Source organism: Hibiscus syriacus, unplaced genomic scaffold, assembly GCF_006381635.1.
Source record: "Hibiscus syriacus cultivar Baekdansim isolate YM2019G1 unplaced genomic scaffold, ASM638163v2 tig00113156_pilon, whole genome shotgun sequence".
Lineage (NCBI taxonomy): Eukaryota > Viridiplantae > Streptophyta > Magnoliopsida > Malvales > Malvaceae > Hibiscus > Hibiscus syriacus.
In genome coordinates this window covers 326,455-353,884 of record NW_024063446.1, presented here as the reverse complement: position 1 = coordinate 353,884, position 27,430 = coordinate 326,455, and the positions used below count along the sequence as shown (strand labels likewise).

The following is a 27,430-nucleotide window of genomic DNA, read 5'->3' as shown; positions in this document are numbered from 1 at the left end:
CCTGGAGTTCCGGCTCAGAGAGGTACGATTGCAGTCTAGGGGCATGTACTGATCAGACATATTTTGACATTTGACCGGCCGGTCTATCTTGAAAAATTTGACTTAAACCATAGCTCTGATACCACTAAATGTAACACCCCAAACCGATGCGGTTAGCCCGATCCGATCGGGAAGTCACATTAGGGTCACCGGAGCGACCCACCGTAAAAATAGCGGAAATTTTAAAACTTTTTATCAGAACATGTAAACTTATAAAATCATTTATCACTATTTAAAATAAACAGATTCCAAACTCGTATATAAATCAAAATACAATTACATGCCCCCTAATCACAAGTACCATACTCTGCAACCACGCCGGAAGAACTCCCTTACTGAAGTCGATAGATGCACTGGTATAATTTTTTTAACCTGAAAATGTGAGTAATAGAGTGAGCTTTGGAAAGCTCAGTAATACAGAACTACCAGATGATGCTACATGACATGTAGATAAATGGAAAGCCATATAATTTCCTTATTGAATCATATGTATACCAGCTTGCAGAATAATTTGGGGTTCCCTTAGAAGTTCATAGAGTAGAAGCCATGAATCTCAGTTCATAAGAAACCTTTCAAAGTATGATATTTTCAGGAGATCGAATAGGATGTCTAGTGTTCCAACAGTATAATAAAATCATAATAGGTACAAATCTTAGTCCAGTAAATCTCACAATTTTGTAAAAGAGTTTAACTTTTGAAAATCATAGTTTAAACCCTTTTCTGGGTACACCATCAGTAGTTCCCAAAATTATTTTCATATAGCTTACTTTATGCACATAGCAAAAAGAAAGCCGACTTAAGGATAGGCTCTGAAGCTTGTATCCTTAAGCCCAAGTCAATAAGTCCATATAGCTTACCCTAAGCACACAGCAAAGGAAAGCCGACCTAATGAAACATCTGGGGCCCTCAAGAGTCACATTAGGCCCAGTTAGCTTGATCAGAGCTATTCCATCGTATTTCAATTCCAAAATTCAATTGCACCGTGACACAAATTCCATAAATCCAAAAACATGGTAATCATATACCAGTTCAAACAAAATTAGATAGCAGCCATATTCCATAAATTGTCACATTAAATTGGTGCATCAATAAAACAATAACCAATGAATTCGGTGTACCACATATTAAACCATAAAACAGTTCAGTAATAAGTAGGGAACACACTAGAGAATCCCAGTATTTCCAGTAGTTATCATTTTGGATAACATGAAACTTATGAAATTTGATCGAATTCCTGGAACAAGGTTCTATTGAGGAGAATCGATTACTAACCGATCTAGCCAGACATTTAATGTTGATACATTAGAATCCCACTATATTTTCGTGTGCTTTAGGAAAACGTTCAGGAACCTTTATACATAATAATTCTAAATTCAGATTTACTGCGAGTGATTCCATTACCCAAACAATCAGGGGTATTCATGAATATACTTTAAATTCATAGGATTTCAGCCCAATTGAACCAAATGGGATATTCAGAATCTTTTCCATCTGCGTTACTTGTTTTTTTTTTTTTCAAACATGACCGAAGTGATTTTAGATGAAATATAGAATCGAAGATTCAAGTCATTTACAATCTACGACTATCGATCATATTATCAACAACTCGAGTTACACAACTCTCAAACTGATGCATGTCAACAAGTCAATTCATTATCCTTCCAGTGTATTCACTCTTTAATACCATAGTGCAGATCCATAGATCATCCCCATAATCATCACTGAATAAATCTTCCAACGGTCTTTATTTCATTTCCACGTTTCAACAATATCAGGAAATACTGACGTACTTGATCCATGGCTCATAACCCATAATGACAATTCATCATGTAAGTTCAACAGTGTTTCCAAACTCATCAAATCACCTATTTAATCCTTAGTCATTGATGTTACTTAGTTCGTTTGGTAAGCAAGTCTATCCCGATTACTTTAAAGTTTGCAGAATAATTCAGACATTTCTGAATTTCAAATACACGTTGTACTTCATTTCATTTCAACTTATTAATATAATAAAGTCATTCTGGTATTCGTGGTTGATTTGACTAACGACTACCCACTTATTAGTACTGTATGCGCTCTAGAGTTGAGCTGCGCCAAGTACTTCCAGAATTATCATCGATCCAAATTTGAGAAGATGAACAAACATTCAAGTGATACTTATCATTCAGGTAATGATATAGTACTAACGTTGGTTAATCACTTAAGTTGCGTTCCACAACTTTTACTGGTAGCACAACATCCATGTTTATTGGATTTCTTAATTAATCCAAGACATTTACTTATTCTAGGTCTAAGGGCATTTTGGTCATTTTGGTGCTTAACATTTTTTTTCTATTCATTTCACAGCTTGAGTATATCCATTCATTCCTGAGCTTGGTGACATTCTTGAGTCATTTCCATTCCAGGGGTAATTTGGTCATTTTATAATTCTAGAATATTTCAATCATTTCCTTCCATCGGTCTATTATTTAATTCAATCTTATCATTTACTTCAGTCCTTTCGAACAATTCTGTCAGCAGAATACCTCCGATAAATTACTCTTCAAGTATTTACTCCTTATTCGAATATTTTCGAGTCAAGTGTCTTCTCAGATTTTACAAACGGAATATTATAAATTTTTCTGTACAAAGACAGGATCTTAACAATTAAATTCGTACTTAATCGAGTTAAGTACAAATCCTCAAAGTACTTTCTCATTCAGGGTCAAATCAGACTATTTTATCTCTCAAGGGCATTTTCGTAATTTCTTAACCGGATAATTTCAATATGTCTTTTCAGAGTTATTAACCAACTTCCAGGGCAATTCTTATCATTTTCCAACATAAGGGTAATTTCGTAATTTTACCATATCGGAGTATTCTCATAATTTTTCATCCAAGTATCTTTAACATTTAACCCTTGATGATATAAAATATAAGTTACAAATCCAGAGCTGATTTCTTTATCACCAATCACAAACTTGTAATTTAATTCTAACAATTATCAATCTCTTATCTTAGTCATTCGATCCGTATTCCGTTACAGAATTTCTACCACATTCATATCGAGTGAATAAATTATTCAACTCCACAAAAGTGACCAACATTATCTTATTCATGCATTTACCAATATCAACATGTTCCATAAGCATAAAGAGGTAGTAAAGTATTACCTCGATTTCCGTGCAATACCGATCGACCATAAAAATTCCATTCGAATGCCTTTGATCTTCAATTCAACTTCAATAATTCCTCAGATACATATCAACATAAATTATATCAGAAACGGAGCTTAATTGCGATAAACGGATCGAATCGGTGATAAATTAGTCAAAAATAGCTTACCGGGTTCGAATTTAGCGAAACCGACTTCGGATTCGGATTCAAGACGTCGAAAGCATAAAGTATGACTTTTCGAAAATTTGGAATTTTCGGTCAAAATCAAAGTCAACGGGTTTGACCGGCAATAACGAGGCCTTCGGGTCCGAATTTTGGAAAACGGATTACGGAATCGGATTTGGAACGTCGAAAACTATCAAGATAGGTATACTCGGTCGAAGTCAAAGGTCGTTTAATGCCCGGTCAAAGCTGGTCAACGTTTTGGTTAACTGTAGTCAACGTCAGTCAACGTGGTCAACAGTAAACGGCTCGATCTAGGCGGCTCGGCTTGGCTCAGCTCAAACGGCTCGGCTCAGCTCAAACGGCTCGGCTCAAACGGCTCGGCTCAGCTCAAGCGGCTCGACTCAAACGGCTCCTCAGGCTTCCAGACGAAGCCCATTCTCAGGTGGTGGCGCGTGCGGCGCGTGAACAGTAACCCCGTGTCGAAAAATTCCCGGAAAAATTCCTAAAATTATTTTAAGCGATTTTGAGGCACTTACAAAGATCGGTTCACAATTTTGAACGGCGGAGAGCTCGATTCCAAAACGTCGGAAACTTTGATCGCTTCACCTCCTCACGCGCCGCCGTCGACGGAGACCAAGGATGACACCGACAGACTCGGAACGATGCAAGGAACGCGATGGTGCGGGAGGTGTCGTAAACGGATTACCCGATCATCGTGAATCGATGAAAAACCAACTAAAATCGAGTTATTACCGACGATACTTTCGACTGAAATTAATGACGAACGACAATGATTCACGACGAAAGGTTTGAGGGTTTTGTTCCTCGGTTGACAACGAACACGATGGTGGTTTCGGTTCGTCGATCGGAGGTCGGACGGCGAGTAGATCGAGTTGAAAAGAGGTTGAGGGAAGAGGAAAACTGGAATTTTCCAGAAAAATATGCGTCTGATGGGGGTTTATAATATCTCAAAAGAAAATGGGTAAACCATAAGTTTAGCCACTGAATTTTCTGCACTTCTGAAAACGTTTGCCAACTTTAGAACTTTACAATTTAATCCCCTGTTTCTTTCAAAATACCAAATTAAATCCACCAATTTATATTTTCTTAAATTTAGCCCCTAAATTGGGGTGTTACAATTCTCCCCTCCTTAAAAAAAAATTTCGTCCTCGAAATTCATTCATGTCACATTATTGCAAAATAAAACTTTCATCAGTTTTTTTTTTTTTTCATATCTAGAAACACAGATCCTTCACTAATCCTTAACCAGTTGAGTATACATTCTTATCAGAACTTTTCCTCATTTCAATAAAGAATCTGAATGAAAATTTTCTCGGGTAATCAATCTCTTCAGAATTCTCCCTCAGTCCAAGTAAATAATCAAACAACTTTATCCTTGTGAAATCAATTCAGCATTGGATACTGAATAGGCTCGTAGAGCAGCAACATATCTCAATTTCATTTCCGGAGTCGAGTCAGAAATTCTCAGATGAATACTCTCACATGGCTAAGGTACTTTACTGCGTTAAGACAGATGTTACTGGTATTCCTTTTTGTACAAGTATAGCCTTAGCAGATAGAAACTTTGGTTTACTCAATACAGATAGGGACTCAGCCCTGGAGTTCCGGCTCAGAGAGGTACGATTGCAGTCTAGGGGCATGTACTGATCAGACATATTTTGACATTTGACCGGCCGTCTATCTTGAAAAATTTTGACTTAAACCATAGCTCTGATACCACTAAATGTAACACCCCAAACCGATGCGGTTAGCCCGATCCGATTCGGGAAGTCACATTAGGGTCACCGGAGCGACCCACCGTAAAAATAGCGGAAATTTTAAACTTTTTATCAGAACATGTAAACTTATAAAATCATTTATCACTATTTAAAAATAAAACAGATTTCCAAACTCGTATATAAATCAAAATACAATTACATGCCCCCTAATCACAAGTACCATACTCTGCAACCACGCCGGAAGAACTCCCTTACTGAAGTCGATAGATGCACTGGTATAATTGTTTTAACCTGAAAATGTGAGTAATAGAGTGAGCTTTGGAAAGCTCAGTAATACAGAACTACCAGATGATGCTACATGACATGTAGATAAATGGAAAGCCATATAATTTCCTTATTGAATCATATGTATACCAGCTTGCAGAATAATTTGGGGTTCCCTTAGAAGTTCATAGAGTAGAAGCCATGAATCTCAGTTCATAAGAAACCTTTCAAAGTATGATATTTTCAGGAGATCGAATAGGATGTCTAGTGTGTTCCAACAGTATAATAAAATCATAATAGGTACAAATCTTAGTCCAGTAAATCTCACAATTTTGTAAAAGAGTTTAACTTTTGAAAATCATAGTTTAAACCCTTTTCTGGTACACCATCAGTAGTTCCCAAAATTATTTTCCATATAGCTTACTTTATGCACATAGCAAAAAGAAAGCCGACTTAAGGATAGGCTCTGAAGCTTGTATCCTTAAGCCCAAGTCAATAAGTCCATATAGCTTACCCTAAGCACACAGCAAAGGAAAGCCGACCTAATGAAACATCTTGGGCCCTCAAGAGTCACATTAGGCCCAGTTAGCTTGATCAGAGCTATTCCATCGTATTTCAATTCCAAAATTCAATTGCACCGTGACACAAATTCCATAAATCCAAAAACATGGTAATCATATACCAGTTCAAACAAAAATTAGATAGCAGCCATATTCCATAAATTGTCACATTAAATTGGTGCATCAATAAACAATAACCAATGAATTCGGTGTACCACATATTAAAACCAATAAAACAGTTCAGTAATAAGTAGGGAACACACTAGAGAATCCCAGTATTTCCAGTAGTTATCATTTGGATAACATGAACTTATGAAATTTGATCGAATTCCTGGAACAAGGTTCTATTGAGGAGAATCGATTACTAACCGATCTAGCCAGACATTTAATGTTGATACATTAGAATCCCACTATATTTTCGTGTGCTTTAGGAAAACGTTCAGGAACCTTTATACATAATAATTCTAAATTCAGATTTACTGCGAGTGATTCCATTACCCCAAACAATCAGGGGTATTCATGAATATACTTTAAATTCATAGGATTTCAGCCCAATTGAACCAAATGGGATATTCAGAATCTTTTCCATCGCGTTACTTGTTTTTTTTTTCAAACATGACCGAAGTGATTTTAGATGAAATATAGAATCGAAGATTCAAGTCATTTACAATCTACGACTATCGATCATATTATCAAACAACTCGAGTTACACAACTCTCAAACTGATGCATGTCAACAAGTCAATTCATTATCCTTCCAGTGTATTCACTCTTTAATACCATAGTGCAGATCCATAGATCATCCCCATAATCATCACTGAATAAATCTTCCAACGGTCTTTATTTCATTTCCACGTTTCAACAATATCAGGAAATACTGACGTACTTGATCCATGGCTCATAACCCATAATGACAATTCATCATGTAAGTTCAACAGTGTTTCCAAACTCATCAAATCACCTATTTAATCCTTAGTCATTGATGTTACTTAGTTCGTTTGGTAAGCAAGTCTATCCCGATTACTTTAAAGTTTTGCAGAATAATTCAGACATTTCTGAATTTCAAATACACGTTGTACTTCATTTCATTTCAACTTATTAATATAATAAAGTCATTCTGGTATTCGTGGTTGATTTGACTAACGACTACCCACTTATTAGTACTGTATGCGCTCTAGAGTTGAGCTGCGCCAAGTACTTCCAGAATTATCATCGATCCAAATTTGAGAAGATGAACAAACATTCAAGTGATACTTATATCATTCAGGTAATGATATAGTACTAACGTTGGTTAATCACTTAAGTTGCGTTCCACAACTTTTACTGGTAGCACAACATCCATGTTTATTTGGATTTCTTAATTAATCCAAGACATTTACTTATTCTAGGTCATAAGGGCATTTTGGTCATTTTGGTGCTTAACATTTTTTTTTCTATTCATTTCACAGCTTGAGTATATCCATTCATTCCTGAGCTTGGTGACATTCTTGAGTCATTTCCATTCCAGGGGTAATTTGGTCATTTTATAATTCTAGAATATTTCAATCATTTCCTTCCATCCGGTCTTATTATTTAATTCAATCTTATCATTTACTTCAGTCCTTTCGAACAATTCTGTCAGCAGAATACCTCCGATAAATTACTCTTCAAGTATTTACTCCTTATTCGAATATTTTCGAGTCAAGTGTCTTCTCAGATTTTACAAACGGAATATTATAAATTTTTCTGTACAAAGACAGGATCTTAACAATTAAATTCGTACTTAATCGAGTTAAGTACAAATCCTCAAAGTACTTTCTCATTCAGGGTCAAATCAGACTATTTTATCTCTCAAGGGCATTTTCGTATTTCTTAACCGATAATTTCAATATGTCTTTTCAGAGTTATTAACCAACTTCCAGGGCAATTCTTATCATTTTCCAACATAAGGGTAATTTCGTAATTTTACCATATCGGAGTATTCTCATAATTTTTCATCCAAGTATCTTTAACATTTAACCCTTGATGATAAAATATAAGTTACAAATCCAGAGCTGATTTCTTTATCACCAATCACAAACTTGTAATTTAATTCTAACAATTATCAATCTCTTATCTTAGTCATTCGATCCGTATTCCGTTACAGAATTTCTACCACATTCATATCGAGTGAATAAATTATTCAACTCCACAAAAGTGACCAACATTATCTTATTCATGCATTTACCAATATCAACATGTTCCATAAAGCATAAAGAGGTAGTAAAGTATTACCTCGATTTCCGTGCAATACCGATCGACCATAAAAATTCCATTCGAATGCCTTTGATCTTCAATTCAACTTCAAATAATTCCTCAGATACATATCAACATAAATTATATCAGAAACGGAGCTTAATTGCGATAAACGGATCGAATCGGGTGATAAATTAGTCAAAAATAGCTTACCGGGTTCGAATTTAGCGAAACCGACTTCGGATTCGGATTCAAGACGTCGAAAGCATAAAGTATGACTTTTCGAAAATTTGGAATTTTCGGTCAAAATCAAAGTCAACGGGTTTGACCGGCAATAACGAGGCCTTCGGGTCCGAATTTTGGAAAACGGATTACGGAATCGGATTTGGAACGTCGAAAACTATCAAGATAGGTATACTCGGTCGAAGTCAAAGGTCGTTTAATGCCCGGTCAAAGCTGGTCAACGTTTTGGTTAACTGTAGTCAACGTCAGTCAACGGTGGTCAACAGTAAACGGCTCGATCTAGGCGGCTCGGCTTGGCTCAGCTCAAACGGCTCGGCTCAGCTCAAACGGCTCGGCTCAAACGGCTCGGCTCAGCTCAAGCGGCTCGACTCAAACGGCTCCTCAGGCTTCCAGACGAAGCCCATTCTCAGGTGGTGGCGCGTGCGGCGCGTGAACAGTAACCCCGTGTCGAAAAATTCCCGGAAAAATTCCTAAAAATTATTTTAAGCGATTTTGAGGCACTTACAAAGATCGGTTCACAATTTTGAACGGCGGAGAGCTCGATTCCAAAACGTCGGAAACTTTGATCGCTTCACCTCCTCACGCGCCGCCGTCGACGGAGACCAAGGATGACACCGACAGACTCGGAACGATGCAAGGAACGCGATGGTGCGGGAGGTGTCGTAAACGGATTACCCGATCATCGTGAATCGATGAAAAACCAACTAAAATCGAGTTATTACCGACGATACTTTCGACTGAAATTAATGACGAACGACAATGATTCACGACGAAAGGTTTGAGGGGTTTTGTTCCTCGGTTGACAACGAACACGATGGTGGTTTCGGTTCGTCGATCGGAGGTCGGACGGCGAGTAGATCGGAGTTGAAAAAGAGGTTGAGGGGAAGAGGAAAACTGGAATTTTCCAGAAAAATATGCGTCTGATGGGGGTTTATAATATCTCAAAAAGAAAAATGGGTAAACCATAAGTTTAGCCACTGAATTTTCTGCACTTCTGAAAACGGTTTGCCAACTTTAGAACTTTACAATTTAATCCCCTGTTTCTTTCAAAATACCAAATTAAATCCACCAATTTATATTTTCTTAAATTTAGCCCCTAAATTGGGGTGTTACATTTAGTTTTTTGTAGTGTGCATCTATTCTAATATTGTCATCCATCATAATGATTTTCTTTTTCTTTTTTTGTATTATTATCTCCTATAATTCATAATATTACAAGTACAATTTTTTAAGGAAAAAATATATTGTAATTATATAGTGATAGTCAAAAGAACTCAACATTTTACTGTCAAAAATTATAAAATAAAATAATTTCTCGCATATTACTCTATAGGTGATCGATGATAAATATTGCGATTTTTATTAATAATTTCTCCTACTTTATTTGGTAAAATTTTAAGTTAGGGTAAACTACACAATCGATCCTCAACTAGAGGACACTGATTTATTAAATCTCTCAACTATTAAAATAAATTTATGGAGTGCTCTTTCGATTATTATATATTATAGATTGCTACTTTGTTAAATCTCTCGATTATTAAAAAATTATAAAATATCACTCAACTATTTATTAAGTTCTAAACTCATCATTTTTCGTTAAAACATTAACGGTATTCCGAATTTAACGTTAACATAATAATTGTGATATGATAAAATTAACTATATTCTGCCAAAAACATATTATTTTCGTACTACATATTGGATCGTCAAAATGTAATATATTTTGGCGATAAGGAAAAGAATACTTGGATAGCCAATACCTTGTGGAACATCAAATCCCACATCGAATAACAATTATCTGATTGGATTAGCCAGTGAATTGACCACCAAAAGAATCTCGACTTTCCTTTGGTATTATTTTAATTATATCATTAATATATATAATTAAAAATAATTGTTTAAACTAAAACCAATTAATAACATAACATTGTGAATAATTACATTTAAATTCGAATAAAAACTCGACACTTCGATGAGTTCGATGAATATAGGAAACTCACCTTTTTGCTCGGTCCGGTTCTCCGTCTCAACCGTAGCGTTTCTTGAACAAGTGATGACGCTTCGACGGATCCTTCGGCTTGCTCTTATTCTGGACCTGACCGACAAGTTTATGCTTCCCCCTGCTGCAAAAGAGGAGATTTGTATAGACATGGTTAAATGGCACTTGAAAGTGTGTTATAATGCATGCAAACTTTGGAAAATATGCGAGACATTGTACCTGTATTCCATGTAAACCATTCCGTTTGCGCCCGACATTGTGCTCATCGATCCCGTCGAGCGCCGAGCTTTATGGAGGGCTATATCGTCTGCGTCTTCTTCCAACTGCTCTAAACTGACTGCGTCATCACCTGCTGTCAAGACCTGATGAAAAGAAGCTGTAAACAATCACTAGCTCGACGACTGCCTAAAAAACAGAAGCAAGTGAAAAGATACGCACTTTTCCGAGTAGGGCCAATTGCTCGTCGAGATGGTAGTAACTCAACCCGGCACCGGCATCAGGTGGAGGCAAGCCTGTTATCACCTATAAAAAATATTACATCAAATATTATACAATAAGCTATGTTATTCAAAGTCGAGTGTGCATACCTGAAATAAACACCGGAGCACCAAGATGATAAATGACATACCTTAAAGCTATAACCTTGATCAATCAGAAATTGTTGCCTTTTAGTCGAGTAGTACATTCCTGCAAACAGTATCGGCCGATCATCTATTTTAGTTAAACAAACCATTGTTTACACTATGCTTACGAATAATCATCGTTCACGTAAGGAAAATATAAGCGTATACCTGTGTATCCGTAGAAACGAGGGAATAGAAGAACGCGTTATACTCCTCTTTGCCACCAGCCATCCTATCTTTGATTTTTCCCTGTCGGTCCATCCGAAATTTCAGCAACTAGAGAAACAAAGATGAAAAATTTGAGATGCAGAATTAAATTGTAATACTGGCCTTTTCCCTAAGAATACGTCCTAATCTCTGGGCTTCTTGATGTCTTGAACCGGCATGAGATGAAATCTGAATGATCACGTTAGCCTCAGGAATATCGATAGAGTTATCACCGACCTGTCGATCGGAAAGCATTAAAAAGCCTCACCAGCTTAAAGCCGATAATGTGAACAATAATTAAGACTCGATTTTTTGATGGGGCACAATATCAGTTCGTAACACTTGATATTGAAGGACATAGTATCGAAACTGAGAGTAAAATGTAATGGATTGAATACCTTCGAGAGAAAAATAGTATTCACATCACGGCTAGTTTTGAAAGCCTCGAGAATTTTCGTCCTCTCAAGATGGCTGCACACGACACGGGTAGATTGCAAGTCAATAATATAAGACGATACGAAAATGGCAGACTACGGCAAGCAGTTGATGGTTCAAAAACAACCTGGTAGCACCGTAGATCATAGGCTTGCGTAGTTTCATTGCATACTCGGTTAATGCAAAAAGATTGTCCGCAAAGACAATTATCTTGTCGCCACGCTCCTGTTCATGGAATTGTATGAGGAACTCACACGCCCTGAACTTATTAGGATTCATCACATAAAGTGCCTGAAATGCAAGAAATTCACCCTTTTAAGGGAAATATCTCGGATTTTTCTTCCTCAAAAGCAAAAAACAACAAAGTAAATAAGATACAGCGAACATCGTTAAGGACCGACAGATTAAAGCGAACCTGTTTCTTCTTGGAGTTTTCTTTCTTCAAATATTCAGCAAAAAACTCCTTCGTCATCGGGCACCATACTTCAGCGCACTGAACATTTGCTATGAACCCTCCTTTCACTAGATCAAGCCAATTTGCTTCGTACAACTTGGGACCGATAAGGAAGTTCAAGTCCGTAATTCTTTCATCCTCTCTCACAAGTGTAGCTACATAATAGGATTTATGTATTTACTTACGAGGCAGCTGAGAGCTAACGATGAATCGAAGAAAAAATCGAAGCACGTACCAGTAAGCCCCAGTTTGCAGTGGGATTTAGTGAGACTGATGACTTTCCGAAACATGTGAGCAGGAACCACATGGACCTGCACGGAATAGAATCATTTCTCTTATCGCGTATAAGGTCGAAAATCTTTCTTAGAGATCGAGAAGCTGTGAATAACGGAAATTAATAATTACCTCGTCCATGAGCAGCAGTCCCCATTCTCTGTTTCTTATCTCTTCAATTATCTTTTCAGATTCTTCAGACCGCTTACCACCAAAAGCAACCATATTATATGTTGTCACAACCACTCCCGCATTCCCGAGGAACCTCTCTTTGCTGTCGGATGTAAAACGACAAATTTGTTCATCTCGTATGGTCGACCAAAGCTTGAACTGAAAGGCCCACTGATCCACTGAAACTGCATTTGTTGCTGAACAAAGGCAACTTTTCTTTATCCGGCATGCTGCAGAAACACCAACTAGAGACTTTCCAGCACCACAAGGTAGCACAATAATGCCGGATCTCGCTCTACCTGCATTATCATTTTGCATTCCAAGAGAAAACAACAAGGAGAATTCATAAAAAAGATGTATTATACATGTACAAACACATAAATATGTATAGGTGTAATATACATAATCTTACCATTTCCAAACATCTTACCAAGACTTTTTCCTGATATGGTCGTGGCTGTGCATGAGGCTTCAGTTCCATGTCGAGGTCGGGATTGACCTATACGTCGAAGAACCAATAAAACAACCAAGATACTATCAGGTCCTGAATAATATGGACTCGATCGCCACCATTTATCCGAAGCCACTTTTGTTATTAGTGTCGAGGAAAATGTTACTCACGGTGTCATTCCGAAAGTCGTACTCCTCCAACATTGGATAATTTAGAGCATTTGGCAGGCATCGTTGCTTCACATTTTCAACCTGTCAATGCAAAAATTCAAGGTAAGATATAGTTAAATGAAGGATAATCACATTTCGTAAAAATCGGCCGGAAAAACTCTGCAACTGATCAATGTTCCATCATACTATAAGCTAAGGAACTTATGGTCCAACATCATCGATTTATTCGCATGAAAGATGTCATAAGATATGATTGCACGAACAAAAAGCCAGCCCTAAAATTGTATCCTCGAAGAGATCTAGCAATAATAATGGACTTGAAATACGAAGTCAAACAATGAAGTAGAACAACCTGAGCAGGGTCGATTTCGAATGCATGAGTTTCTTTCTCTTCGGCAGCAGCAGCCAATTCTGCTTCATTAAGCAAACCATCATGGTCAGTTTCGATTTCACCCGCAGTTTTGCTGATTGTAAATCCATCACTTCCGTGCACATTCTATAAAAAGCGTGAAGATAAACATCAGTCGGGAAATATGACTTTTTGCCTCAACTGCAATTAAAGCAACACAAATCAACAAATTCATTTCACATTATGTAACAAACCTCGGAAACGATCCTAGCTCGAGCTATAACCTCATCTTGAAGCAGTTTCTTCAGCACCTGCAGCAATCGATATCACCAAACAATGAATACCAATTAACCCACAAATTTCAACAAATCATACAATCATCTAAAACAATGACCAAACCAACTTGCCTCCGGAAATGGAGATTCGAAAAAGTAACGATTCTTCTTGAGCACGAGCTTGACTTTGCCGTAATTAGCAGTAGAAGCATGTATGAAATCAATCATTTCTTTAGGGAGCTTGGTCTTGGACAGTTTATCCAACACTGATATAATGGTTTTGGTTTCCAGCCCCACGGATACGGCGGCATACAGAGAATGCAGCGTTAGATTGTACTCATGCATCGACTCCGGTCTACAAATATGGAAAATTCACATCCATAACCATATCAAGAGATGCGCCCAAATAAGCAAACAACAAGAAAAACAATTCAACATCAATACCTGCAAACAGGTTCAGCTATAGCAATGAGAAAATCATAAGCTTGCTTGTACAAAGCAGAGAATGTCTCCAAGAATATACGCCCGTCGGCACAAGCCCATAACGGTCGATTCGCATGGTCGGGCTTTAGTTCTAATTTGCTAAAATCTCTCCTCTTCCCTTCTTTTTCACCTTCAAATCCAATCGTAAAACATTATCCCTCCACAAAGAAAAACTCAAATTAGCAACAACAAAAAAATAGAACAAAGAAATGGTTACCATCACGAGAATCATCGTCCCCTTCGTCAAGAGAAAAGGAATTCTCGTCTTCAACAGCTGAGCTCCTATGATCATCCTGCAAAAAAAACAGCAAACTTTTGTAAGGAAAATGAAAAGAAAAAACCCATTAATTCCATGTAGAAATCGAAAAGGTAGAGGATATGGACGACCTTCACTGCAGTTTTAAGCTTTTTGCTAGGTCTACTATCTCTTTCCCCTGAGAATCAACAGAACGTTAAAACTCATACAAAATCTACAAAAAAAAAGGGGGAAAAAAGAGACAGAACTGAGAAGTTAAAGGATTCTTGTAATGTTGTCTTACCAAGTAATCTCTGTTTCGATCAACTGGTTTTCTTTTTCCTTGGTTTAGTGACTGTTGTTGCCTGGAAAGGATAATACTATGTTGTTCTGATAACCGCCGAGTATTTATTTACCCACCAACCGCCTCGCGGATCACCATCAAGTAAAATATAAAGCCAGCGTTTGCAGGCTGGTCTACTTTGGTCCAATTAGAGTTTAGACTTCAGAGCCCAATTTAGATGTTCAGCTCAGTGTAGATAAATGTTTAGGGTAAATTATGCATTTAGTACTTAAACTATTAATTTTAGTCTATTTCAATATTTAAACTTTCAATTTTTTTAAAACTATGTCTGACGTTTAGTTTTTGTTTGTATTATATTTTTTATGTATAAATTACATCATTCATCCATGAACTATATTTTCACTCCTATTGTTGTACTAAAGTTTAGAATTTTTTAATTTAAATACTCAACTTTCAAATTGCTTCTATTTCAATCACTCTAATTTATTTTATTAATAATTTTCATGACATGATGTTTTTATTATTATTTTATTAATGAGTAATTATAAATAAATATATATTTGAAAGTTAAAGTGATTAATTTAAGAGTAATCTGAAAGTTAAGTGATAAAATGATACAATTTACTCATAAAAAAGTTACTTCGTGTAAATAGGCATTAAAACGAAATAAAAACTAAACATAAGAAATAATTTTGAAAAATTAAAAGTTTTACTGTTAAAACGGATGAAAACTAATAGTTTAAGTACTAAACGTATAATTTACTCTATTTTTTAATTCATAGGTTGAGCCGGTTAACCATTTAAATTTAATTTTGATTGTAATAATATAAATATATTTTTGAAGTTAAATTAAAAATATCATATCCCTATGATTATAGTTAAAACCAACTATTAAATTAAAAAGTACAACAGGGTGAATTATTTTATTTTAATAAATAGTGGTCCTTAATTTTATTAAATAAAAAGAGTCCACTAAAAAAATAATAAACCAATCACTCCGAATCTCTCTTAAAATCATCGAATTAGTACCCAAATTATATAGCAAAATCTCAAAACAATGGGAATGAAATCATCATTTTCTTTAACTCATTGAATGGTAGCACAATGGCTAAAGGAGGATGTTATACCAATCAAATTCAAAACCTTAATCTCATCGGGCAAGTCTTATCCATCCAAAATGGACTGCATAAAAACCCGTAGGGTCATTTAGCTTTGTTGCTCACTGTTGTTGGGTCTACGATACGGCATGAACCTATGATCCTTTGCAGCATTCTTCTCTTTTTCTCGATGAAGGATTCAAGTTCGCCGGATGCCGATGATACATCATCGGTATAGTTAATCAGTTGAGACGGTCAATGTCATAAGGAATATTGTTTAAATTGCAAGGTATGTCGAATGTGTACCTTGAGCTTTTTATACTTCTCAACAAGCCTTTGTTTCCGGATTTCAGCTGCAAAGGAGTAAACCGAGTTTGCAACCATTAAAACGGACTCGTAGGAATACGGCATGATACAACATGACGGTTTCCTATATTACAGTCGATGGATACCAACACAAGATTCCAAAAGCTGTAGTGAGAAGGAGAGGATTCATGAGAATACATTTCTTAAGATAGAAAGGGAGTTTGCCGTGCTTTGCTGCTTCTTTTTCTTTCTTCTTGTGTGCAGCCAGAATCTCTGCGTCGGTATCTTTGCTGATTCAAACTTCAAGTGCATATCCTGATATACGATCCAATGTAAATAAGTTGATAGGGAGGTACTTTGATGTATCCAAGGGCCATATAGAAGACCCTGGAGACTGTAGTGGTTTCTATTGAATAGATATATTACTTACAATCCAAGAAATATGGTTCTTCAGTTCATTGATGACTTTTGGGTCTTTGGTTTTTTTTAAGTCGTTTCTGCACCTCCTGTTGTAACCGGGAAATATATAGTTGGAAAATCAATATAAACCCTAAAATGAGGTCAAATAGATGAGAATATACCTCTCTTTCAATTGGTAGGTTGTTCTGAAACAGAAAATTGTATCATTTTCAGAATCTGCAAAACAAAAAAAATAATCATCAGTTGCAGGCTAAGGAAAAGCCAATATGTCAACGAAAGACATAATCCGGAAAGTAGAAAGTCAAAACCATCAAATGCTACCTCAACCAAGAGGTCGATCATCACTTATTGAACTATTACGGGCATTTATGAGATGCAGTCACATGGTAAACTAGACTACTATCAAAGCAAAGCTCCATAGACTGGTATTCTGGTAAAAGAAAAGCAAGATTCCATGCAATACTCATTCAGTAACATATTTTGCGGTGGATTTAGTACACTAACGTATGAAGCTTGGCCGACCAATCAAAAAGTTGTCCTTAAAGATCATGGAATAGATTACTAACGACTAATCCATGAAGAACTCCTCATCCCACTCGTCTGATACACAGAGGTAAGAGTACTTAAACTGTGTGTAGGGCAATACAAGTTACAACGGGACCGATGTAGAGAACTGAACATGAAAAGCAACAAATGAATTCAATGTAAATGGTTGAATGATAAAGAGAGAAGAGACTAACCCATCAACATCAAGTGTACCACATAGAGATTCAAATCGGGGTCTTGTGCCACCCGAACAGAAAGAAGCAAACAGATTCGATTCACCTTTTAGTGCCACTTACAAGCAAATCATATTAACATCAATTAAAGCACAAAAGCTGAAAACAGAAGGAAAAAAAATCCATAAACATAAATCATAAGATCAACTTCAATAGTTTAAGGAAAGTTATAAGCTCAGATAACAGGGACACAATTAAGATCTTACAAAGGTAGCTAACACGGCACAGAATTCCATTAAAGCAAAACTCAGATACTTAAAAAACCGAAAGAACATTAATTTAGGCAAGCAAAACTACGATTATACTGATTAATTTGTTTTTCTTATTGCATTCAAAACAAAAGCAAAAGCTTAAACAAACATAATTTACCTTTTTAGGAGCTTGAATAACTTGTCTAAATGACCTCACTGGTTTCTTGCTACTAAGCTCCATTGGCCTATATAAAAGACGAATCAAAACCCCAAAAAAATCGCCCTACACGAAAGACAAAAAAAAATCTTATCTATAAAATCGTAAAAAATATACCTATTCTTGTTAGCGTGACGGTGCTTGGCGTCTGAACGGGGTTTACGAGAAACTGAATCCGTACCGTCGGCTCGTGCCTTTTGTAGTTCTTCGAAAGTAACTTCTGCTAATTCACGCTCTATCTCTTCCTCCTACAACTCTCCCAAAAACACGGAAACAATATAATCAGTTGAAAATTGGGAGAATAAGATTTTAAGCTATGGTAAAATATACCTACTTCATCAAATCAATGGAGTCATCGGAGTTCTCTTATTCGGATGAAGATTCCAACTCTTTCTCCCCTTCTTCTTCTTCACTTTTTTTCGAAGTGGGCTTTGCTTGAAGTTGCAATTGAATTAAAGGGTTTCCTCATTTTCCTCAATGTGAGAGTGCAGAAAGTTTCAAGTTCAAAACTAATAGAGAAAGAGGTAACTAGGGAGCGAAACGAAGGCGCAAAAGAGCCAACTTGATAAAGAAGAATCTACTGTCCGACCTGACCTAACCACCGGCCACTTTTAAAGCTCTTCGTGGGCTGGTTGCGATTCACTGTCTATATTATTTGTTTTGGCCTGAAACTATAAACTCTATTAGGTAGCCTTCTTTACGAATAGACTACGGACGGTAAACGATGATTCAGTGTGTGTATATACATAGGTTTACATAGGTATACAATGTAAAACTAAAATAGTTTTACATATGTTATCGTTTGACGAGTGAAAATAGATGATTGAGATTGACTCTTTGTTTTTTTTCCAATAAATATATTCGCATTTCCTACTTTTAATCTCAGCTATGTGTTTTCACTCATTCAACGATCTTAAATCTCTGTAAAATTAAAAGAGTTTTACATTGTGCATGAGGATTCTTCCCGGGTAAATTACATGTTTAATACCTAAACTATAGGTTTTTGATCTATTTTAGTACTGGAACTTTTATTTTTTAAATCGTACCTAAAATTTAATTTTTGTTTCATTTTATTATCCTATTCAAAATTTAACATGAAGTTTTGAATTTTTTTTGAAAGTTTAGATACTAAAATGGATCAAAATTGATAGTTTGATATTAAACACGTTAAGTTTTTAACAATGAGGTACTAAAATGAAACAAAAACTAAACATTACGTATAATTTTGAAAAAAATTAAAAATTTAAATATTAAAACGGATCAAAAACTTATAATTTAGGTACTAAATGTGTAGTTTATCCACATATTTAAAATGTTAGTAAGTGACAAAATTGTTCGAAGATTGTGGTGAAAAAATGATTGGAATAAGGAGTATTAAAAGTTATTTTATTATTGATTTGAGGATTTTATTAAGATTATACATTAATGCGTAGTTTAGGTAACATGTATGCAAATTGTACCGTTGATAGGTAACATGCATGTCAGCATCATGATAATTCATCTTGCAAGCATGACGAGATCATGGAATTGTTATGCAGTCAACACGCTTTTTTAAAAAACATTGTATAATCTTAAGGAGATCTTCAGGTTATTGTAGCAATCACTTTAAATCATGAAATAATTTTTGGCGCACCTTGTTCAAGCAATTTTTTATCGCAATATTCAAGTAATTTTTCCAGTAAGTACAATTATAGTGGATTTATATTCGAATTGTAGTTCTCTACAATATACAATTTAGATTATAAGATTCAAAGATCGAATTCAATAAATAATTTTTCATTCAGATATAGTTATTATATATCAAATTTAAATGAAAAAGAAAATAAAATTTGGATCTAATCCTTCACTTTAAAAAAATAACCTTCCATTGATATGATTTATAACTTCATCTTGCTGTGAACTATCTCTATCTCAGCTTCAATGGTCTTTCTATTAGCTCTGGTGCTCCCCTATGCATGTGGTGCCCGACATCATCGTGTTTCCTTCGATCCAACTGGATTTCTTGTATGATGCTAGAGCTCCTGACATGCCTATGTTTGTGCTTGTCCTTATGAACATGATGCAGGTAATGATGATAATCGTCGTCCCTGTCGGAATGATTGTGCCGGTGATCATGGTGAATGCCGCTTCGTTTATATCGAGCATCGTGTTTGTGATGCTTGGTCTTGACACGCTTTCTGGCATGAATCGGGTAGCGGTGATTATTGACACCATGCCTATGGATATCATTAGCTCCATGATCACCGAACTCGAAATGATCCTCGAAACAGTCATAAAGAGGATCAAAGAAGCCTTTTTGATGTAAGAGCCATAGCAACACGAGCACTGCAATTCAAAATACCATGTGATGTGATCAACATATTATTTGCATTCTCCCTTAACTCGTTTCTTTATAAGAATGAAGGTTTACCCGTCATAAATATCGCCAAGAGTAAACCGAAGAGAAGAATCCAACTCATACAGATATCTTGTATATGACAGCTGAAGTCGAAAACCCCCGGGCATTTCCTTCTACACAGCAAAAGGAAACAAATTTAACATCGAGTCAACGGCATAATTTAGAAGAAATGGACATGTAATCTAATCGTCGAAATGACCTGTTTCTCCGGTGATGAAGTCCACCAAACTTTCCCACAGGTTTTTCCAAATTATTTTAAGAGATTCGAAGAAACCATTAACGCCAGTCTTCGGTGGTTGGAGGGGAGTAATCTGAAACAAATTCAAAGTTGAAGAGATTTACTTGATATATTAAGAGCACCAACTGATTCGTTTTTTTATATTTATATAGTTCACAGCGTTTATGATTCACAATGCACATGGCTAATTTAATGAAGCTCAACAGATGAAATGAAGTATAACAATCCTCAATTGTATAAAAGCTAAGTTACTTGAACTCGGGTGGGTGATGTGATATGATATGAGCATGTTCAATGTGTTCTTTCAAGAAAATCGAGGAGTCGGTGAGACGTAGATTTCGAACCTTATATTCATTTCTTTTTGACACCAGACCATAAACTTATCATACCTGTGATCCATTGTCAATAACAATAGCTGTAGTACTAAGCTGGCACTCGGCTCTGTCAACTTCACTAAATTCAGAGTCCTTCAATATAGCTGCATTCAGCATGTTGAGTGAAATGTATCAATCCTAGTGATGTTAAATTTTGGGAATATAAAATGAAAATGATTCAAGATGGTTTAAAAGCCTCATTTTGTTCCTGCAGCAATTTCAATATTATTTGATTAACCGTGATTAAATGTGCACACTAAACTTGAAAAAAGTTGAGAGAAAATACCTCCATAAGGACGACGCTCTTTGAGCAATCAAACTGCACTAGGAAAAAGTTCATAACTGAAACTAGAGCAACTTGTGGCAATAAAAGTTCACATAAAACAGTACATTTGTTCAAATGGAAACTCATATTTAATACTTATGAAAGATAATGAGAAATAGTATGTATCCGAGTACCGTTAAGCTATATGACGCTTCTACTTCACCAGTATTCGTAACCATAATCGTGGCAACCCCAAACTGAGTGAGGGCTTCAAATATTGGAACTTCTACACTCATGACTTTTCCAGGACTCCTGAAAAAAGATGAAAAGTATATGTGATATTTACATCAAGTACGAACAAAGCATTAAAGATGAGGTATCACTTAGACATGAAACCAAAAGACATCAATCACCATAAGTAATCTTTAAAATGTTTTGTAAGATAGTATAAGAAAGCATACAGGACAACAAAGATATATATATTGCGAGTCCTTCTCAAAGAGCATAATCCTCGGTACTTTTTCCTAGATGATAAGTAAACAAAAACTTGATATAATCAAGTTGAATATTGCAAATCCATGCTCTTGATGAGTCATTTGCTGAAAATAATAAGAATGAGTTCAAGTCATCTATATTGTAATATGTGATAGTTATCAATTGTAGCAGCGTTACTTACCTTTGAAAAACGAAATCTATGTCATCAGCCCTTAGTTCTATTAGGAGGTTTGTGCTAAGAACTTCCGTCACTCCTATAGAGAATCAAAGAGCATAATCCTCGGTACTTTTTCCTAGATGATAAGTAAACAAAGACTTGATATAATCAAGTTTAATATTGCAAATCCATGCTCTTGATGAGTCATTTGCTGAAAATAATAAGAATGAGTTCAAGTCGTCTATATTGTAATATGTGATAGTTATCAATTGTAGCAGCGTTACTTACCTTTGAAAAACGAAATCTATGTCATCAGCCCTTAGTTCTATTAGGAGGTTTGTGCTAAGAACTTCCGTCACTCCTATAGAGAATGAATGAGACCCTGCGCCCTATAATGTGAAACATAAGTTAACCCACCTATAATGTGGAGAAATTTGCACGGAAGGAAGTACAATTTTGGAATCTTAACTGGATGCTCATTTATCCTTTGAAATCTCCCTTGCACGCCATACAATGGAACTTGCTTCCTCTTAATTCGGTTTTGGTCAGCCTGTCAGAAATAAGGCAGTGTCTTCTCAGTTAACAATGACAGAAATATATGAAGGTAATTAAAATAGAAGATCATAAGTTTTTCATTGCTAATTCTTGCACCAAACTAGTTAGAGAAATTAGAACGACTATTGTTTTATATACGAACTTCCCAAAAATTCCACAACTGATTATGCAAGCAACTCCAAAATGGTGCTGAACAGAAGTTTGGCTGACCATTGAAAGCGTCATAACCGACACCAATTTTGTTGCATTCAACACCATCTAAGTTAAATCTCACTCTCTCAAGCAGCATCCACATAGAAACATTCCTTCCCAAATCATTGGGTTGACCTGGACCACCCTGTCAATGAAGGGATAAAAAAGAGTTTTGGCAATACAAAATAACTGAATTTGCACCAAAATAGCCATAAACAAATGAAGATGATATCCAGCAAAATTCTGAAACAACACAATCAAGTTACATTTCCATGCATATTGTAGCCAATCTCCCATACTAAAAAGTAAGAATAAAGAGTACAACTGGCTGCAGCTAGTTGAAACCCTTCGCATGCACAACAGGAACTCATTACAATTTACAATAACAGTTACTATAAGCATGTACAATTCAAGTTCCATCACCAATTTTAAGAATTGCGGTTATTTGTGTGTTTTGAATCATAATAATTGTTCAACGGTCATATATTTGCAGAATTCTAAGAGAATCATTATTTGGCCTCAAATTAAGCTGTAAATAACATATGATCTCTACGCTGTAAGTACAGAAATAGGGCAAACAACCTGATAATATTAATTCATCTTCTTGTCAAATGCTAAGGAAAAAGTCTTCTCAAAGTAATTAATAAGATGACTAAATTGTCCAAAATGTGCCTACTACTACTAGCAGGATTATATCATCCTTGCGTACAACAGTCATAACAGTATCCTCTAAACAAGCTGACCTACCTTGGAATGACCAGGTAGAAGTCCTCAAATGTAGGAATACTTGAATATCCAACAAAATCTCCAATAAGATTGACCCTTATAAATTTGTCAGCGGATGTTGCTGTTCTGTTTTCAGGCCCTACAATAACTTCCTGCAAACATTAATTTATTTGGAAGGTAAGTTACTATTCCTTTTCAGTTCAATTCATCTATCAATTGTATCCAATTCTAACATCATTACATGAAACTATAAACAAAAATACAACCAACGTAAATATGCATTTGTTCACTACTTATCACTATCCTAGACTCCTAGTAATAAGGTTATACCTGATCAATAAGATATGTATTTTACAACAGAAAAGGAAGTCCTTCAATTAGCATCTGAAAAATTATATGAGGCACTACATACCGAAACTTTATTTCCTGTCTTCATCTCAATTCTAACGCTAAACCCAGTTGACTGCTGCCCAATTCCAAAAACATGGAACCTAAGTAGATAAAACAACCATTACCAGTTATAGAATATGCATACATACTAAAGCAGCAAAAGATAGAAAGTTAGCAGTTGCTCCTTTTTATTAACTTTCGAGACATTGTAGCAAAAGAGTTACCAATGCCATCATTAATCATGGATCACCTACCTAAATAGAAATCAGTTTCGATCATCTTTCTCTAATTTCCTTTTATTCAAAATTCCTTTGAAATTATAGGGAAAAAACAAGTTTGAAAATGATTTATTATCAAGTTTTGTCATTGACTACTGAAGAGTGGTGGTCCAGCGAGAAAAATAACAACTCAAAAAGACGAGATATGTAACCAATAGAAAGTAAGTGAAACCATACCAATCACCTGGGAATCGAAGACAGTGAGCAGTATTGGCCTTTCCTTTTATCAATTTGTCAACTGTCCAAATGTAAAGATAGGGCAAGAACAATCAGATTCCAGAAATCCAAAAGAAAATTTGACGGCGCTTAAATACACAGAGAGCACTTACAGATATTTCCACAAGATGAAGGTGCCCGCCTTCGGGGACCGCAAGGACAGCAAATAGGCTAAACAAGAAAGGCAGACGATCCAAAAGACAAATAAATAGTCAAAAGGGGACTGTAAAGTAAAATTTTACACTATTTTTCAAGAAGTATGACATTTAAGCTAGCAAGAGTAATCTATTTTAACTACCAATGCAAAGACAAAAGTAACGAAGTAACTAGGTAATCCGTAGTAACTAATAACTAATAACAATATGAACAACTATGCAACAATGCTAATCAACTGTTAAGTTCAACATAATATTAAATTCCACTCAAAATGGTACTAAAAAATTGAATATCCAACTTGAGTATTTTCAATGACGTGACCCTGCTCGTCGCGCAACCTACAAAATGGATTCTGGAAAACAGTCAATATCGCTTCATTCATCCTGTTCATGCATCAATTTTAATACACTCACTAAACATCAGAAATATTAAATCAAAAACAGTTTCTTGCCTCTCACATATCTTGACAACATTAGCCCCAGCATCCGGCTGACATTTGCGTGTCTTAGCAAAAAACTCTTGAGGCTTATAGGAAACATCCTGAAAAACCAAATCGTTCAATGAAAAAGAAAAATTGAAAATGAGAGATTCTTTCTCTACCATCTCCCTGGTCTCTTCTCTCAATTTCCCTCAAAATTTAAAAAATTGAAATGGGATTGTTCAATAACACACTCGAATATATGTTAACTCGTAGAGCGCGTAGGAAGTGGATTTTTTGACCGTTATCGCCGGCGGAACCCGTAACGTCTGCATGTTATTCGTCAAATTCTGCTCCACCTCTACGATTTCCGCCACGACCGACGCCTCGCCGCCACTCTGGAGAGATAGCATAAACATCATCATTAAGAATAAACAAAACACTAAATAACGAAGTTAAGGAGAGAAAACAGAAAACAAAGTTCACTTACGGATCCGCTGGGAACGGCCATGTTGATGACGATCTTGGTGGTGCAACTCAGTTTGTCGTCGGATCCCGTACTCTTCTCGCACTTTTCAAGCTTCGATTTCGAAAGGATCTCTACTGAAATAACCTTGTTTTGGAGGAAGAGAAGATTGATAACGTAGATGAGAAATCGCGCCAATCGTCCCATTTTCAGCAGTATTTTCTATCCTTTGTTCTTCGTTGCGTTTGGAGAATTTTGAAATGCGGTTATGATTATGGATGGATTTGGAGGGAGTTAAAATTAAAAAACACACCCGTTAACCGTATTAAACGGCGTCGTTGATTACCAGTCGGCCCAAACCATCTCGTTGTGGCCTTATTCCTTTCCTCTTTTAACAAGGATAAAATTTTAGTATCTAAATTTTTAGTTTTAATCTATTTTAATATTTAATTTTAATTTTTTTAAAAAAAATTGTATTTAATATTTAGTTTTTTTTTCATTTTAATACTCTACCGTTAAAGTCTTAACGCGTTTAATATCTAAACTATTAGTTTTGGTCCCTTTTTGTACTTAAACATTCAATTTTTTTTCAAAACTTAACAATAAATTTTGAACGGGATACTAAAATAAAACAAAATCAAATTTTTAACGACGGTACTAAAATGTAACAAAAACTAAAGTTTAAGATATAGTTTTAAAAAATTAAAAGTTTATGTACTAAACGGTTCAAAATTGATAATTTAAATACTAAACTTGTAATTTACCCTTGGATTAATTCAACCAAATGCTCTCAAACTAACACTTAAATTTTAACTTAATCTCTAACTTATAAAATATTTTATTTAATATTTTAAAATACTAATATCATATTAATCAAGTCCTTCATTATAACATCAATCAATTTAGACTTTAATATTAACTTAGATTTGACATGGGATATAATAAAAACTCATAAATCAAATTTTAAATAAACATTAAAAAAAGAAAGATTATAAGTGTTAAAAAATACACATGTCAATAGGATTTTAGGGGTTATATCTTTTAGACATATTAAATTTAAATCAAATTTTAGACATATTTTATATAAAAAAAAAAGTTATAAAAAAGAAAGAAAAAGAACAGGGCCAAGTATGCCTTCCTTGGGAGGCTCTCTTGGGCCTTGGCCAGTAGAACCTTCCCAAAACGATGAATATTTATATATTTTTTAATGATATATTTTCATTTTAAAAGAATGTCATTTTCGTATCTGTTAATATAATATATATACATATATTAAAAGGTCATACATTGAAAAGAAAGAAAACGAAATTCAACCAACATCTTTGACCTTTCGCTTTATTTGTATGGTTTTTTTAAAACCAAATATTATTCAAATAAAAAAATGTCTTTTAAAGTATATCTTATAGAATGTGTCTTTTACTTGCGTAACGCTCAAGGATAAAGTTAAGATCAAATATAAGAGGGGGTTAATTTTCTTTATAATGAAAGAACGATGTTTAATAAAGTATTTAAATATAAAAATTGGGAGGGGATAAAAGTTTTATTTAAATAATATTTAAATTAAAAAAAGACTTAAAACGTTGTTACACCAAAAAATTTGGAAGGATCTACAACCTCTCTTATCTCCTTAATAACTCCGTCCCTGGTAACGACAATATGAACACATATTATATTAACATAAAACAAAGAGAAAAAAGAGAGATCATGTACACACATATTTTTTTCTTCAAAAAATAAACATATACCGTACATATAAAAATATGTAATTATACGAGTATGAAGATAAAATGTGTAATTATATTAATTTAAAATTTATTAAATTAAAATTAAATTGATAAAATATATAAGTAATGAGGATCAAATATGTAGTCATATATTTTTCAACTATCACTTCAACGGTGAACTATTTTGATAGATACTCCTTTCGGCCAATTAAATGTCTCTCTTTTGGTTTTTAAAATTATCTCAATTAAATTGTTCTATTAGAAAAGTCAACAAACAACAATACTTATATTTTTCTTTTTACCCTTATATGTCCCACTCTTTTACACCTGTCAAAACAAATCACTCAAATCTATTAATACACGGGGATAACTTTATCATTTCAGTTGGTCAAATATATCTTCTAAAACTATGTGTACAGTCAATATAAGACACAAATTATGGGACAGAGTCACAAAGGGAGTATCATTTACGTAATTAAATGATCTAATTGATAAAACTAGCGACAGATCCACCTTAGCCTAGGATGGACACGTGTCCACCTGAAATTTAATTTTTTTTAGTTG

The 27,430-nt window shown here is 35.1% G+C and overlaps 1 protein-coding gene and 1 pseudogene across 1 annotated transcript; both read right to left on the bottom strand.

Annotated features, from left to right (window-relative positions):
- Nucleotides 1-10,405: 10,405 nt before the first annotated feature.
- LOC120185942 (general transcription and DNA repair factor IIH helicase subunit XPB1-like) lies at nucleotides 10,406-16,316 on the bottom strand. The gene is made up of 17 exons (XM_039190019.1): nucleotides 16,212-16,316; nucleotides 14,487-14,562; nucleotides 14,231-14,399; nucleotides 13,919-14,141; nucleotides 13,766-13,822; nucleotides 13,515-13,658; nucleotides 13,159-13,243; nucleotides 12,954-13,040; nucleotides 12,503-12,840; nucleotides 12,333-12,408; nucleotides 12,059-12,252; nucleotides 11,743-11,934; nucleotides 11,332-11,445; nucleotides 11,170-11,250; nucleotides 10,817-10,900; nucleotides 10,598-10,740; nucleotides 10,406-10,502 (listed from the first exon to the last, which is right to left on the bottom strand). The coding sequence occupies exons 1-17, from the start codon at nucleotides 16,314-16,316 to the stop codon at nucleotides 10,406-10,408; spliced, it is 2,265 nt and encodes a 754-aa protein (XP_039045950.1).
- Nucleotides 16,317-19,675: 3,359 nt separating this feature from the next.
- LOC120185941 lies at nucleotides 19,676-25,374 on the bottom strand (annotated as a pseudogene).
- Nucleotides 25,375-27,430: the final 2,056 nt, after the last annotated feature.